This window comes from Sapajus apella, unplaced genomic scaffold (genome assembly GCF_009761245.1).
Source record: "Sapajus apella isolate SASKATOON/1434 unplaced genomic scaffold, GSC_monkey_1.0 scaffold38, whole genome shotgun sequence".
NCBI lineage: Eukaryota > Metazoa > Chordata > Mammalia > Primates > Cebidae > Sapajus > Sapajus apella.
The window spans coordinates 21744713-21762344 of record NW_022436978.1 but is presented as its reverse complement, the minus strand read 5'-3'; the positions used below and the strand labels follow the sequence as shown (position 1 = coordinate 21762344).

Below are 17632 nucleotides of genomic sequence, written 5' to 3'. Positions count from 1 at the left end.
CCCTCAAATTTAACAAGCATTGCTAACTATTATTCTCCAGGTTTATTGGTATAAGCGGAAGATCAATTTATGACCAGTGGTTTTCCCACTTCAAGAATTTAGTCTGTTTTGGCTGAGCTGGGTGGCTCACCCCTGTAATCCCAGCACTTTGGGAGGCCGAGGCGGGCAGATCACAAGGTCATGAGTTTGAGACCAGCCTGGGCAACATGGTGAAACCACATCTCTACTAAAAGTACAAAAATTAGCCAGGCGTGGTGGTGGGTGCCTGTAATGCCAGCAACTTGGGAGGCTGAGGCAGGAGAATCGCTTGAACCTGGAAAACAGGTTATAGTGAGCCAAGATTGCACCACTTCACTCCAGCCCGGGCAAAAGAGCAAAACTCCATCTCGAAAAAAAAAAAAAAAAAGAATTTAGTCTGTTTTGACAATGGTGACTGCAAGTATTCTTAGAAGGTATTATTTTTATCCCCACTATTTAGTTGTATGTGCATGCCTGTGTTCCTAGCAACTCACATTCCATCTAATCATAACATTCCTGACAGGGCTGTCTGATACAAGTGTTTCTCAGAAGACTTAAAATTGTAACAGTTTAAATTGTAAGATAACCTTAGAAAGCCTCTGGTATAAACCCTCTAGTTTTCTAAGCTTCTAGCAGAAATAGGAATGTAGGCCGTTAACTGGTATATATAACCAGTTACACGGCATATGGGAGTGGACCCAGGTTGTCTGGTTTAGTGGCATTTCCGTTACACTGTGCTATGAAAACCTGACGTTTGTCCTTAGGATGTTTTTTGTGACTACTTCACCTAACCTAGTTGACCTAGTTCTTGACAATTTTGTTTTTATGCTTTTTACACATCCAGCTCCGGGAACTGGATTTTCATGAAAAACACCTTAAGTAATGCCTTGGTTGTTTTTGTTTTTGTTTTTTTTAATCTATGTTACTGCTTTACATTTTGATCAGGTGTTAATAATCGAAGAGATTGCAATGCAAGTACTCCAGAGACATAAATCCAAGTTTTAGAACCATCTAATTTTGTACTTTTTGATGAATCTGCAGCTTAAGGACCTTTCCCAATAACAGTTTCTCCCACAAAAACTTTTTGCTTTGGCCCAGTTTTCACATCAATGATTGACCATAAATTGCTTGAAGTAGTTGGTATTTATTTACTTATTTTTGTTGAGACATAAATATATACATACGCACATACCAACTACTTGCTCTGTTTCCCAGGCTGGAGTGCAGTGGTGCCATCTCGGCTTGCTGCAGCCTCTGCCTCCTGGGTTCAAGTGATTCTCCCACCTCAGCCTCCTGAGTAGCTGGGATACAGGCGCCCACCACCACACCCAGCTAATTTTTGTAATTTTAGTAGAGATAGTGTTTCACCATCTTGGCCAGGCTAGTCTTGAACTCCTGACCTGTGATCCACCCACCTTTGCCTTGCAAAGTGCTGGGATTACAGGCGTGAGCCACTGAGCCCACCCAGTCTTTATTTTTACCTTGATGAACTTTGGAAAAACAAACCTACCTAAAGAAATTAACACTCCTAGTTTTGTTTTTGTTTGTTTTACTTCAGAGACAGACATTTCCACTGTAGTCTTGTGACTTGCAACACAATTCAAGTCTGAGATAGCCTAAGTGATGATGTTTATTAACACTTCAGTAGAATTCTTGGCAGGAGTGAACAGTAGTGACAGGTCATTATTGTTTTTCTTGCTATTTTAAATCTTAACCTTACACGGGGCGTGGTGGCTCGTGCCTGTAATCCCAGCACTTTGGGAGACCAAGGCGGACAGATCACAAGGTCAAGAGATTGAGACCATCCTGGCCAACATGGTAAAACCCCGTCTCTGTTAAAAATACAAAAATTAGCCAGGCGCGGTGGCTCAAGCCTGTAATCCCAACACTTTGGGAGGCCGAGGCGGGTGGATCACGAGGTCAAGAGATCGAGACCATCCTGGTCAACACAGTGAAACCCCGTCTCTACTAAAGCTACAAAAAATTAGCTGGGCATGGTGGCGCATGCCTGTAATCCCAGCTACTCAGGAGGCTGAGGCAGGAGAATTGCCTGAACCCAGGAGGCGGAGGTTGCGGTGAGCCGAGATCGCGCCATTGCACTCCAGCCTGGGTAACATGAGTGAAACTCCGTCTCAAAAAAAAAAAAAAACACTTCACCTTACAATGAGTTATTTTGAAATTCCAAAAAATTTCTCTGTATCCCAGAAATAGAAAATGGTTGTTCACTAAAAATCCTCTTCTTTTCCTGCTTATAAATTTGCCAGTTTTACCATTTTAAATCACCTTTCTTACATTTCTCTGAATAATATGTTAAGTAATTTGTCAGTTTCACAGGTTTTATAATCTATTGTTAGGTAATTGCTGAATTGTTGCAGGCGTTTAAAAAATTTTTTTAAATACGCTAGCACTATTCCCAGTTCTTAAATCTGATTTACAAAGCATTGAATTACTTAATCCTGGCACTTTTCCATTAACCTTACTTTGTCTTACTACCTTTTACAAAAGACTTAATATATTTTCCAAGCTATTGTGTTAATTTTTTTAATGGAATTTTAATGCCTAAAAAGATCATATGTTGGCCAGGCAGGATGGCTGAGGCCTGTAATCCCAGCACTTTGGGAGGCCGAGGTGGACGGATCATCTGAGGTCAGGAGTTCAAGACCAGCCTGGTCAACATGGTGAAGCCTTGGCTCTATTAAAAATACAAAAATTAGAGCCGGGCACAGTGGCTCAGGCCTGTAATCCCACCACTTTGGGAGGCTGAGTTGGGCGGATCACGAGTTCAAGAAATCGAGACCATCCTGGCCAACATAGTGACACCCCATTTCTTAAAAAAAAAAAAAAAAAAAAAAAAATACAAGAATTAGCTGGGTTTGGTGGTGGGTGGCTGTAATCCCAGCTACTTGGGAGACTGAGTAAGAGAGTTGCCTGAACCCAGGAGGCAGAGGTTGCAGCGAGTCAAAATCACTGCACTGCAGTCCAGCCTCGGCTACAGAACGAGACTCCATCTCAAAAAAAAAAAAAAAAGAAATTTAAGTGAAAAGACATAGTTAAGACCAACTTAATTATTAAACTCAAGGGAAAAGCAAATTTGGTTAGTCAGGTATACCTTACAATTAACAGTTTCATCCCAATAAATAAAACAGAAATCCTGGGATATATACTCCTTTGCCTGTAACTTTTAACCTCAGTACTGATAACTGAAGACAGAGTGTCACAAGAGAACTTTTATTACGGCACTGAGTTTATGGGATTACATATAATTTGGCTTTCCATAAATTAATATTTTAAGGCAACATTCACATCTAAGAAATGTGTACATTCATGGTTTAAGACAAATACAAAGCTAAGAGGTTATATGTCCAATTTGTAAGTTTAAAAACTAAGATTTTACCTGGAAACCATCATTCTCAGCAAACTGACACACGAACAGAGAATCAAGCACCACATGTTCTCACTCATAGGCGGGTGTTGAACAATGAGAACACATGGCCACAGGGAGGGGAGCATCACACATGGAGGCCTGTGGGGAGGGACTGGGGGAGAGACAGTGGGGGGTAGGGAGTAGGGGAGGGATAACATGGGGAGAAATGCCAGATACAGGTGATGGGGATGGAGGCAGCAAACCACATTGCCATGTATGTACCTATGCAAAAATCCTACATGTTCTTTACATGTACCCCAGAACCTAAAGTGCAATAAAATAGATATATATATTTTAAAAAAACTAAGATTTTAAAACTGTTAAAAGTTGTTAGGAATCTACTTTGTACTAGTGATTTGGAAAATAATTTTCTGGATAAAGAATTTCCATACTAAAGCACCAGTCACCAGCAATTCCTTACTATGTTAATTCTTCTTAGTAACTTTGGTGTTAAAGTCGTAACCATCTGAACCCAAAATAAATTTGTGAAGAGTAATTTATTCAGTCTAAAAAGAAACAGTTTTCTTATATTGCTAGAATAGAATATTGTAGTATCTACTAATCTTGTCTACTAATCGTGAATCATGAGGTCAGAAGATCAAGACCACTCTGGCCAACATGGTGAAACCCCATCTCTGCTAAAAATACAAAAATTATCTGGGCGTGGTGGCACGCGCCTGTAGTCCCAGTTACTCAAAAGGCTGAGGCAGGAGAATCATTTGAACCCGGGAGGTGGAGGTTGCAGTGAGCCAAGATGGCACCACTGCAGTCCAGCCAGGTGACAGAGTGAGACTCCATCTCAAAAAAAAAAAAAAAAAAGTGTTATTTGTTGTTTTTAAATAGACAAATGAATCTAACCTGATCTTTTTTCCCTTACTGGAAATAATGAGCTGAATGAATTATGTTCCTAAAATGTAATGAATAATACATTTTTGAATGAAAACTCAAAAAGTGTTCTAGTTTTTAGTATCTTGTCCAGAGTGTATCCACTACTGAAAAATACTGCAGGTGAATTATTGATACTTTTGCCTTTACTCTTCAAAGTAAAGCTGAAATCAAACATTGGAATCATATTCAGCAATTGTAATTTCTGGTCAGTAATTTTTTTTTCTTTTAAGACTATTTACCATGCTGTTCTGGATTTTGATTGGCTGAAATTTGAGAATACAGAATTCCCAAGTTTCCTGCTTATCCTGTTCATTTGTGGTTATGTCCAGAATGGCATTATTTGTCTTTTTCTGTTTTTCTTTTTTTAGAGATGCCCAGTTAGGCCTCAGACTCCTGGGCTCAAGCAGTCCACCTGTCTCAGCCTCCCAAAGTGCTGGGATTACAGTCGTGAGCCACAGGGCCCGGCCTTACTCATCTTTTTTTAAATCCACATTTCTGAAATTATATTCTATGGCTGATTACTGTTATCTTTATAACTCATCTTACTTGGGTTTTCAGAAAGTTTCAAAAGATTAAAGTGTTCATAACAAGGTAAGTTGCTATGAAGTAAACATATCCCCCTCAAAATTTCTGTGCTCAAATCCTAATCCCCAATGTGATGGTATTAGAAGATCAGGCCTTTGGCAGATGATTAGGTCACAAAAGTGGAGTCCTCTCAAATGGGATTAGTGCCCTTATACAAGGGACCCCAGAGAGCTCTCACCCTTTTTTCATGTGAGGACACAATGAGAAGTCAGCAGTTTGCAACCGGGAAGAGAGCCTCACCAGAACGTAACCATGCTAGCACCTTGGTCTCGGACTTCCAGCCCCCAGAACTTGAGAAATTTCTGTTGTTTAGAAGCCACTCAGTGTACAGTACATTGTTTTCATAGCCTATATTGACTAAGACAGAAGAGATTTGTTTTGATTCTTCTATCTGTTCTCCAGACTGTTAAGTTACTCCCTTCATGCCATAACCCACATCACTTGCTTGGATACCCTGTAAATATTTTATATATACCTGCCTGGCATCAGTTTGTGCTGAATTTGTAAATCTTGAATGTGTGTATTTTAGATTTCAAACAGAACATTATGGCACAGATTTTTTTTTTTTTTTTGAGACAGAGTCTCGCTCCATTGCCAGGCGCCAGGCTGGAGTGCGGTGGCGCGATCTCGGCTCACTGCAACCTCCACTTCCTGGGTTCAAGCAATTCTCCTACCTCAGCCTTCCGAGTAGCTCGGACTACAGGTGTGCACCACCACGCCCAGCTAATTTTTTTTTTTTTTTTTTGTATTTTTAGTAGAGACGAGGTTTCACCATGTAGGCCAGGATGGATTTGATCTCTTGACTTCATGATCCGCCTGCCTCGGCCTCCCAAAGTGCTGGGATTACAGGCGTGAGCTACCGCTCCCGGCCATGGCACAGATCTTAATAACTTCTTTATGGCTGCAATATTCTGTTTAAATTCCTGATGGCATTCATCCATTGTTAGTGAGCAACTAAGATGCTGAAGTAGAAGGACCTGCCTAACACAGGCTGACACAGTGTTAGATCTGGGACAAACCTCAGAGATATAGTCTATATTCGTAAAGTGAAAAACATATAAAAATAATTGTGTCTGGGTGTGGTGGCTCACTCCTATAATCCCAGTTCTTTGGGAGGCCAAGGCAGGAGGATTGCCTGAGGCCAGCCTGGGCAACATAGTGAGATCCCACCTACACAAAAATTTAAAATAAAGTTGGCCAGGCATGATGGTGTGTGCTGTTAGTCCCACCTACTTCGGAGGCTGAAGTGAGAGGATTGCTAAGCTCAGGGGTTCAAGGCTGCAGTGAGCTATTGGTTGTGCCACCACATTTCAGCGTGGGCAGACAGCGAGACCCTGTCTCCAGTAATAATAACAATAATGATATATGATACATAGTTTTTACTTTCATCGTTGTAAATTATATGGTATAAAATTTAATTGGCAGAACACTTTGATTCATGAGTATTTTTACTTAGGATAACGTTATTTAAGAAAAGTGAATTGGCGAAAAATATGAAGTAAATAATAATAGTCATAGATGGATATGGAAAAAAAAACTGGGTAGGTGATACATGAATGACTGAAATTGGAGAATACAGAATTCCAAATTAAACTTCTTGTTTATACTTCAGAAAAATGATCTTCTAACATCATTAGTCAAATGCTTTTTAAGGTAGAATAAACATGCAAAACTCCCTACCACTCTTCAAATAATTTTCTTTAAAGTTAAAATGTGCCCTGTATTTTTTATGGAATGTCATACCAAACACTTAGAGAAAATAACATATTAAAAAATAAAGGACAAAAGCACGTAACTGATTTGTAATCCCTGTTTGATAGCTGTAAATTGTGTGACTGTGACCATGAACGACAGATACAATGTTACTAAGTTTTTCTTAAATAGTCCATGGGTTCTGCAACTCCTTAAACCAAGCTTGTCCAACCCATGGCCCAACACAAATTTGTAAACTTTCTTAAAATGTTACAAGATTTTTTTGTAATTTTTAAAGAAAATTAATCAGCTATTGTTAGTGTTAATGTGTTTTATGTGTGAACCAAGACAATACTTCTTCTAATGTGGCCCAGGGAAGCCAAAGATTGGACACCCACTTCCTTAAAAACTTTTTTTTTTTGGACCTTAAAAACTTCTATTTTACAGGTCGGGTGCAGTGGCTCACACCTGTAATTCCAGCACTTTGGGCTGAGGTGGGTGGATCACCTGAGGTCAGGAGTTTGAGACCAGCCTGGCCAACATGTTGAAACCCCATCTCTACAAAAATACAAAACTTAGCCTGGCATGATGGTGGATGCCTGTAATCCCAGCTACTCAGGCAGCTGAGGCAGGAGAATGGCTTGAACTCGGGAGGCAGAGATTGCAGTTAGCCCAGATCATGCCATTGCACTCCAGCCTGGGCGACTGAGTGGGACGTCTCAAAAACAAAAACAAACTTCTATTTTACTGCACTTCGATTTAACCAACAGGTATGGAATATCTACTATCAAGCCAAGTGCTCTAAATCTTAAGGGTATAAAGTAGTACATTATTATTGTTCAAATTTGCATAATCTGATTACTAACAAGGTTGAGACTATTTTAATGTGCTTATTAGTAGTTTTAACTTTTCATTTTGTGAACTGCTTCTCCCTATCCTTTGTCTGCTTTTCTGTTGGGTTTTCTGCTCAATTTTCAGAAGTTCTTTATTTTTAAATATTGATTTTTGTTGGCAGTATATACTGCAAAAAATAGATTCCCTATATGTCTGTTATTGATGTCTTTTGTTGAGCAGAAATCCTAAAATATAACATAAATAGATTCATTACATTTTCCCTTTTATGTTGTACCTCCTGCCTCTTAATTTTACAAAATTCTTTCCAACTACAATGTCCCCAAATTATTTTCCTACATGTTTTTCTAATTTTCTGGTTTTACTCTTTATGTTTAGGTCTTACACCCATCTGAATTTGTTTATAGATGTGACTCAAACTTTATTTTTGTTAATTCAAGTGAACCAATTTCTCCACTGCTACGAAATAATTCATCTTACCCAGTGATTCATAATACCAGTTTTATCATATAACAGCAACTCCCCATGTGCATAGTTGGCATATAAACCTGTGTCTTATGCAATTATATTCCATTGTTTGTTCCTCCAGAAGTATCACATACTTTAATAGCAACAGCATGCTTTAAATATTAGGGCTTGGGTAAGCGTAGGCAGAGAACAAGGGAAATAAAGAGAAACAGCTAATAATTTTAAAAAAATAAGTAAATATTAGGGCTTTGCTTATAGCAAATAAATAATAAATACATATTAGAGCTTACTATAAATATGTATTCAACTTTAGCAAATACTTCTCCATGTATTCAGATAAATGTGGGTTTCCTCCTTTAGTCTGTCAATATTATGGATTATATTGATTTCTATTTGATGACCTCTATATTCCTAGGAAAGCCCTACTTGGATTAAAAAAATATTCTAAACCGGGTGTGATGACATGCGCCTGTAATCCCAGCTACTCGGGAGGCTGAGGCAGGAGAATCACTTGAACTTGGGAGGCAGAGGTTGCAGTGAGCTGAGATTGTGCCACTGCACTCCAGCCTGGGTAACAAGAACAAAATTCCATCTCAAAAAAAAAAAAAAAAAAAAAAAAAAAAAAGGCCGGGCATGGTGGCTCACGCCTGTAATCCAAGCACTTTGGAGGCCAAGGCGGGCGGATCACCTGAGGTCGGGAGTTCAAGACCAGCCTGACCAACATGCTGAACCCGCCTCCCGGGTTCAAGCGATTCTCCTGCCTCAGCCTCCTGAGTAGCTGGGATTATAGGCGTGTGCCACCATGCCCAGCTAATTTTTGTATTTTCAGTAGAGACGGGGTTTCACCATGTTGGCCAGGCTGGTCTTGATCTCCTGACTTCAGGTGATCCGCCCGCCTCCGTCTCCAAAAGTGCTGGGATTACAGGTACGAGCCACCACACCCAGCCTGTGTGATTTTCTCTACTTGTACTCTCCTTATCCAGTGTGATATCTAGGTTTTTTTAAATCTCATAAATGCGCTGGGGGCCTGGCGCGGTGTCTCATGCCTGTAATCCCAACACTTTGGGAGGCCAAGGTGGGTGGATTACCTGATGTCAGGAGTTTGAGACAGCCTGGAAACATGGTGAAACCCCATTTCTACTAAAAAGTACAAAATTAGGCATAGAGGCCTGTGCCTGTAATACCAGTTACTCCGAAGGCTGAGGCAGGAGGATCACTTGAACCCGGAGGCCTAGGCTGCAGTAAGCTGAGATCATGTCATTGCACTCCAGCCTGAGAAAAAAGAGTGAAACTCTGTCTCAAAAAAAAATTAAAAATGCATTGGTGTATTCTCTTTCTCTAAGCTTTGCAGAAATCTATATGAAGTATGATAAATCTTTTCTTTAAACGTGGTAGAAAGTTATCCCTAAAATCATCTAGACCTGGCAATTTTTGTATATGTGGGAAATTTAGCCTATTCGAGTTTTCTATTTTTGCTCAGGCTAATTTTGGTATTTGATGTTTTCCCAGATTTTATACTTCATCTTACCTTTTCAATTTATTGGCATTTATATTATTTATCTATAGTTATTCTGCCCTTAATCTGTGTCTTCTCACATTTTTTATGTTCTTGAACAAATTTGGCAGTGATACATCAAATTGATAATTTCTTTCAAATAACATTAGTTTTTGTTAATATTTATGTTGGTTTTAGCTTTTATATTTTAATTCTTTTCCTTCTTTGTGTTTACTCTCCTGGTTTTTTGGTGATATGTTTGTTCCACACACACAAAAAAGGCAATGGATTAAATTTCTTATTACTATATTAAACATTTAATTACCGTGTTATAATTTATAGCATCTAATATGTCCGTCTTTCTTCAAAATACAGTAATTATATTAAATATAATTATTAAGCACAGGAGTAATAAAAGGATACCATCATGATTTTTAAAATTCAAACAAAATAAAGTAGACGTTCCCTTTTCAACTACCTGTGCTCAGAACGGATGGATCAGCTGGCTTCACCCAGACGGATACACTGGCTCATCTGATCCACTGTCCCCCCACCCAGGAACTGCCTGAGAGCAAGAGGACAGCTTCCACTCCCTGTGATTTCATCCCTGGCCAATCAGCACTCCTGGCTCACTGGCCCCTTCCCCCAGCAAATTGTCCTTAAAAACTCTGCTCCAAGAATGCTGCTTTGGGAAACCGATTTTATTAATAATAAAACTCCAGTCTCCCGCACAGAGGGCTCTGCGTGGATTACTCTTTATTGCAGTTCCCCTGTCTTGAATCAGTTCTCTACAGGCAGCGGGCAAGGTGAACCCCTTCCTTGGACGGTTACGATCCGAAGCTATAATTTTAAGTATAATGGCAAGCTGTTGGAAAGCTTTTAAACTCAGAGAGTAATATGATCTGGATTTCCTCTGATTTTTTTGATCTGTAGACAATGTCTCGCTCTGTTGCCCAGGCTGGAGTGCAGTGGTGCGATAAATCACAGTTCACTGCAGCCCTGGGCCCAAGCGATCCTCCCACTTCAGCATCCGAAGAAGCTGGGACCACGGGTGTGTGCCACGACGCCTCGCTAGGCTTTTAAATTTTTTTTTTTTTGAGACGGAGTTTCGCTCTTGTTCCGCAGGCTGGAGTGCAATGGCGCGATCTCGGCTCACCGCAACCTCCGCCTCCTGGGTTCAGGCAATTCTCCTGCCTCAGCCTCCTGAGTAGCTGGGATTACAGGCATGCGCCACCATGCCCAGCTAATTTTTGTCTTTTTAGTGGAGACGGGATTTCACCATGTTGACCAGGATGGTCTCGATCTCTTGATCTCGTGATCCACCCGCCTCGGCCTCCCAAAGTGCTGGGATTACAGGCGTGAGCCACCGCGCCCGGCCGGCTTTTAAATTTTTTAAACTTTTCATTCTTTTATTTTGTAGAGACGCTGGGGGTGGGGGCGGGTCTCCAACTCCTGGACTTAAGAGATACTCCACCCCTTTTGGGCTCCCAACGTGCCGATTACAGGCATCAGCCACAACCGTCATTGGAAACTGGCTAAGCCTAGGCTGGGCAGAGGCTTGGACACTTTGGGGGAGAAGTTGGAGCGGGAACGGAAATCACGCTCCTGGCAGCAGCTCCTGCCCACAGCAAGCTTGCCTTCTGCCCTTAAGGAAAATGGCGCCTGGTAGAGACGCACTTCCGGCCCCGGAGCCAAACAAAACAGCGGAGGCGAGAGGCCGGAAGTGATCCCTCCGCCATTCCCCCGCCTCCTCTCCGCTGCTAACTTCCCGGGAAGATGAGGCCGTTCGGGGCCTGCGGCCGAGCTGCTGTTGCCGGGCGGTAGTCGGGGCGGAGACTGTGAGTGTCGGCTGCCTTGACCTCCAGCGCGTTTGCGGCGCTCGGAGTGACCCTCGAGCGGCTGAGGACAGGGAGCAGGAGCCGGGGACGCGGCGTTCTGTGACGAGGCGCCGCCGCCGCGTCCTGTGGGAAACGAGGGAGCGAACTGTCGGCCGAGCGGAGCCCGCGAGGCCGAGCTGGGGGCGGGAGTCGGGGGCCGGACCTGGACGGGCGCGGGGCGGGGTGCGGGGAGGTGGGAGCCTTTCCCGGGCGGCTGCTCCGCGCGGCGTTTCCCGACCCTCGGGAAGAATCCGCTTTCGTGGCCGCCGTGGCTTTCCGTGTCCACACCGGGATTAGACCGGGTGTCACTGTCTTTGGTGTCTTTTTCTTGAGATACCACCACGGGAAGTGTTTTTAAAACTTAGATCCTAGAAAAGAAAAGAAAAAAAAAAGAGAAAAAAAATCAACTGAGGTCGTTTTGAAGTTTCTGGTATTTTGGCTGGAAGCGTTAATGTACTCTCTAAGCCTTACCTCCTCATCTGTAGTGTCGAACTCCGTCCTTTTTTTTATTTTGAGACGGAGTCTCGCTCTGACTTCAGGCTGGAGTGCCCTGGAGCGACCTCGGCTCACTGCAGCCTCCGCTTCCCGGGTTTGAGTGATTCTCCTGCCTCAGCCTCCGAGTGGCTGGGATTACAGGCGCGCACCACCACGCCCAGCTAATTTTTTGTATTTTTAGTAGAGGCGGGGTTTCACCATGTTGACCAGGCTGGTCTCGAACTCCTGACCTCGTGATTCGGCCTCTCAAAGTGCTGGGATTACAGGCGTGAGCCACTGCGCCCGGCCTGAAGTTCTTTCTAAATTTCAGTCTCGTATTGTGATCTTGGGATTTCCTCACTCTGCATATCCACTCCTACCCACCTAGACTAGCTCCAGGTGGAGAAACTTAATCACTTGGTTATTTGTTGTGAACTTGGCTTCCTCTCACCCTGTGTCCTGAAGTACTTCAGAGTCACATGCAGTGACAATCTTAGCCACAATTAGTTTCTTCTTCACCAAATGGAAATTGGGTAGAAATTGCAACCAAGATTTTGTCTAATAGATTTCACTTATTTTAGCGGAATGTTCAAAAGTCGTCTCTAGTTGTCTGACTAGAACATTGCCAAAAAAAAAAATTGCCCGAAAACATTTTGCCAGCCTAATTTATTCTGTTGGGGAGTTGGTGAATGTCACTGGTGTGTCATCAGTTGCATGTCTATCATCCACTTCAGTTTGTGCTTTTCTGACTTTATTTAGCAGCATAATGGCAGAAACTGTTTCTCCACTGAAGCACTTTGTGCTGGCTAAGAAGGCGATTACTGCAATCTTTGACCAGTTACTGGAGTTTGTTACTGAAGGATCACATTTTGTTGAAGGTTAGTTCTTCTTAAGTTCTTAAAATAATTACTGTTGAAAATATAAAACTGCTTATTCTTTCAGTGTTAGTTATTGAGCACACATAGAGGGCATTGTATGGTATACTCTAAGAATTACGATAATGAATAAAACCCATTTCTACCCTCCAGAAGACGAAAATTCAATGGTATTCATAACAACTAGGAACTTTAGTATATTAATAGCTCATTTAATTTTCATCACCACTAGGCGGGTACTAATCTTAGTCATTTAAAGATGAAGAAACCAAGGCACAGAAAAGTTAAACAGCTTGCCCAAGATCACACAGCTAGTAAGTGCCCAGACAAAAAATCAGGCAGTCCCCATTTAACCATTATGCCTGTCTCTTCCCCAACTTAGCAATTAAACCCAGACCTCAGGCCTGTCTCATTCTCTCAAATGAGGCTGAGTTGCAGTGGAAATGGGGGCAAAAGAGTTTCATAACTATTAAAGGTGATGAGGAACATCTCAGTAGGGATTACGTTTTTGGAGATAACTGTTGAAAGTTTTTTCTGGTTGTTAAGATTATGCACCTCTCGGCCTGGTACCCTGGCTCACGCCTGTAATCCCAGCGCTTTGGGAGGCCAAGATGAGTGATCACATGAGGTCAGGAATTCAGCTTGACCAATGTGGCAAAACCTGGTCTCTAGCAAAAATACAAAAAATTATACCTGGGGAGGATGGCAGACGCCTGTAATCCCAGCTACTTGGGAGGCTTAAGGCAGGAGAACCATTTGAACCCAGGAGGTAGAGGTTGCAGTAAACCGCGGTCTCACACTGCACTCCAGCCTGGGCGACAGAGTGAGAGTCCATCTCAAAAAAAAAAAAAAAAAAAAAAAGATTGTGTACTTCTCAACTATGCAGTGGAAAGGGAAAGATTTTGTAAATTTGCCAGCGACAGTGGGGAAACCTTTGGCAGAATTAACCGTTTTTTTTTTTTTTTTTTTTGAGATGGTGTCTCTCGAAGCCCTCTCTTACCAGATTTTGAGCTGCTTTAGGGCAGGAGCCTAGGGCTCATGGTATCCCCAACACCAGACTTGACGTAATTCAGTGCTGAATGAGGGGAAAAAAAAATAGTGGTATAGAATCTTTGTTTCCAACTAGGAAATAATTTGAGCTGGCATAATTTTCTTTGGGAAAATATTTTTTTTCTAAAAAAAATTGATAGGAAGTGAAAATGAAGTTAAATGTGTATTGTTATAGAGTATGCACTGTACTAGGCACTAGTGAAATGGCAGCTTTAGAATCTGAATTCAGTTTTTTTTTTTTTTTTTTTTTTTTTTTTTTGAGACGGAGTTTCTCTCTTTTTTCCCCGGGTGGAGGGCAAGGGCGCGATCTCGGCTCACTGCAACCTCCGCCTCCTGGGTTCAAGTAATTCTCCTGCCTCAGCCTCCCGAGTAGCTGGGACTACAGGCATGCGCCACCATGCCCCGCTAATTTTTGTATTTTTAGTAGAGACGGGGTTTCACCATGTTGACCAGGATGGTCTCGACCTGGTCGAGACCTCGTGATCTTGACCTCGTGATCCACCCGTCTCGGCCTCCCAAAGTGCTGGGATTATAGGCGTGAGCCACCGTGCCCGGCCTGAATTCAGTTTTACTGGTTTTAGAACGTCAGTAAAAATGTTGCAGAAAGGAGACAAAGCAGATAAATCAGGAAAAATGAGCAAAAATAAATGTAATGATACTTAAACTAGTCTGTCCATTATTCACCAAATTGCACATATTTTATTAATGCATTAGAAAAGTATGGTGAGAAAGGAAAAGCTTAATTGGATGTATACTGGGTAAGTTTTAAGTAGCAGTGTTTGTCTCTAATTAGAATTGTTCAGATAGCCAGATGACTCTTTGACAGAGTCTCACTCTGTTGCCCAGGTTGGCGTGCAGTAGCATGATCTCCGTTCTGCTCACTGTAACCTCTGCCTCCCGGATTCAAGTGATTTCCAGCTAATTTTTGTATTTTTAGTAGAGATGGTTTTACCATATTGGCCAGGCTGGTCACGAACTCCTGACCTCAAGTGACCTGCCTATATCGACCTTCCAAAGTGCTAGGATTATAGGCATGAGCCCGCAGCCCAAATGAATCTTCATGTCTTTACCTTCATAAAGAGGTGATAAGAATGTAAACATCAGGTTATCTCCTATTCCTGAATTATAAACAAAACTGAAAGATGTTTCTACTTTTCAAACCCGGGTGTTTTCAACTACCTCTAGCCATGGAGGAGAGGTGAGGGCTGGGATGTTAAAACTCTAAACCTGATGAGAATGAGAGTGGGATACAATCTGATGAATCAGTGCATTAGGTGTGCTATGGCTGTGGACAGGCTACAAGCTGTAATTCTCTTCCTTGTCTTTGTGTTAAATGAGCTGTTTCACCTCATTCCTGTGGGAATCAGATAGAACGTGGTAAAGTAGCAAAGTTTTTCCTAACTTGGAGACCTTGAAATATGTCTTAATTTCTGAGGGGCTCCTATTCAAACCTGACTTTTTTATCAGTATGTGACACCTCCTGAGCTCAAGATCTTAATATCCAGTCAGGGTGGAACAATACTAGGTCAGTGTTAGATTCTAGTTTTTCTCTTTAGAAGTGTGTTCTTGTTTCGGGGTAGTTTGTACGTTTGAGACCTAGTATGCTTTTGACGGTACCCTTGCAACTTTTCATGTTCTTGACATTCTTTTGGGCAGGATTCTTATGACCCGTTGCCACAGAGCATGCACCTTTTAGCAAACATTCAGATACTGTGGCTGGCGTGTTAACATGAAGCCAGAATACATACAGTCTTAGGTATTCCATTATAAAGCTAACTTAATATTCATTTCTATCGCTGTTCTAATTCCATTTCAATTTTACAGCAACATGTAAGAATCCAGAGCTTGATGGAATAGCCACTGAGGATGATCTGGCAGAAATACAGGGATATAAAGACAAGCTTTCCATCATTGCTGAGGTGCTATCTCGGAGGCACATGAAGGTGGCATTTTTTGGCAGGTATTCATTACTTACTATTTCTAAGATTAGTTTCTGGGAATCAGCTTTGTGTCTGATGTTTCCACAAGTTATATTTCTCCCATTCTCTCCCAAGCCCGCAAGTTTCTGCCTGTGTTGAATGTTAAAGCTGTTAGTTAGCATGTGAAAGAATGTGCGTCTCTTACCTCCTGGTATAAAATGAAGCTTTATGAAGGTCAGTCATATTTTTACCCTTTAAGGATTCTCATCTCTAAGAATTAGCTCTTAGCCAGCTTCGAGAATGGAAATACAGATAAATGATAAGCATAATTTGTGGTTTACTTGTTTAAGTTTACTTTGATTATTTGAAAGTTCCGGATGCTAGGATGAAATCACCTATGTCCAACCTAGACAGGCCTAGAAGGCTGAAAGGAAAGAGGCTCTTGTGTACATGTCTGAGATAACCGTTTCCGTTTCCAAGGACTTTCTAGAAATTCTTTCAAATCTTCTGCTTTGATAAGACTTATCAGTATACATACTTTAGGACTGAAAATGTTCTCAGGAGGGCTCTTGCCCGATAATGGCATCTTCACCAATGAACTGACAATAACTGGCATTGAACCTCTGGAACCAATGAACTCTGTTTCTTTTTTTTTTTTTTTTTTTTAATTTTTTTTAAAGACGGGATTTCATTGCGTTGGTCAGGCTGGAGTTGAACTCCCGACCTCAGGTGATCTGCTCGTGTTGACCTCCAAAGTACTTGGATTACAGGCGTGAGCCACCACTCCAGGCCAATGAACTCTGTTTCTAGGCAGCTTATGTAAATCTCTTTTTGCTAATAGAAACTCCTCTTACCTTCACTGAATGCACTGGTATGCCATTCCATGCATTCTAGATTATAATCCTTATTTTTGTTCCCATGAACTCAGCTTTTTTTTTTTTTTTTTTTTTTGTTGTGAGCCAGAGTCTCACTCTGTCACCAGGCTGGAGTGCAGTGGCACAATCTTAGCTCGCTGTAGCCTCCATGTTCTGGGTTCAAGCGATTTTCCTGCCTTAGCCTCCCGAGTAGCTGGGATTACAGGCATGTACCATCATGCCTGGCTAATTTTTGTATTTTTAGTAGAGATGGGGTTTAACCATGTTGGCTAAGCTGGTCTTGAACTCCTGACCTCAGGTGTTCCACCCACCTTGGCCATCCAAAGTGCTGGGGGATTATAGATGTGAACTACCTACTGCACCCGGCCGAATTCTTAAATTTTATTAGAGATGACAGTTCACCATGTTGGCCAGGCTGGTTTCGAACTCCTGACCTCAAGTGAACTGCTTGCCTCGGCCTCCTAAAGTGCTGGGATTACAGTCATGAACTACTGCACCTGGCCAATTTAGAGATGGTTTTCTCTGGTGTCTTTCTTAAGGTTGACAATTATCAGGTTCACAGGTTGTAAGGATTATGGGGGTAATAAAGGGCAGTGATCAGGTAGGTCTTCCAGAATTTTCAACTCCATCATTTCCAGAGGGAGAGTAGAAAGCATCATTACCTTGGTGTAACTATCCAGAGTGAGAGGGTGATCTCTGTCAACAGCTTATATATACAAAGACAAATGACCAGCTCCATAACTGGTTATTCAGGTATCATGTGCTGTATACCAGCAGTGGCATATATTTACCAAACTAATTTCATAGGTCTTCTAAGCTATTTCCTGTCTGAGGGCTTTTGCCCTTGCAATTACCTACGCGTACGATTCTGCTTCCCTTGTTCTGTGTCTGATGCCTTCTCATTCTTCATATTTCATCCCAAATGTTATTAACTTGGGTACCTTCTCTGACCACTCTATCTAAATTATTCCTTCTCGGTTATTGTCTGTTAAAGCACCCTGTTTATGTCCTTCAACACTTCACAGAGCTCTTTCTTTGTTTTTATTTTCTTTTATTTATTTATTTTTTTTGAGATGGAGTTTCGCTCTTGTTGCCCAGGCTGGAGTGCAATGGCGCGATCTCGGCTCACCGCAACCTCCG

General features: G+C 41.8%; 1 protein-coding gene across 5 annotated transcripts in view; it reads left to right on the top strand.

Annotated features, from left to right (window-relative positions):
- Positions 1 to 11148: 11148 nt before the first annotated feature.
- MFN1 (mitofusin 1) overlaps positions 11149 to 17632 on the top strand; it is a 40899-nt gene continuing 34415 nt past the window's right edge. Inside the window, exons 1-3 of one of the 5 annotated variants that reach the window (XM_032298525.1) lie at positions 11149 to 11260; positions 12533 to 12651; positions 15523 to 15658. In XM_032298525.1, the coding sequence (XP_032154416.1) occupies positions 12540 to 12651; positions 15523 to 15658 (248 nt within the window). In that variant the 5' untranslated portion in view covers positions 11149 to 11260; positions 12533 to 12539. Of the gene's footprint in view, positions 11331 to 12530; positions 12652 to 15522; positions 15659 to 17632 lie in introns of all 5 variants that reach the window. The other 4 variants (XM_032298523.1, XM_032298524.1, XM_032298526.1 and 1 more) reach the window with 4 other exon arrangements.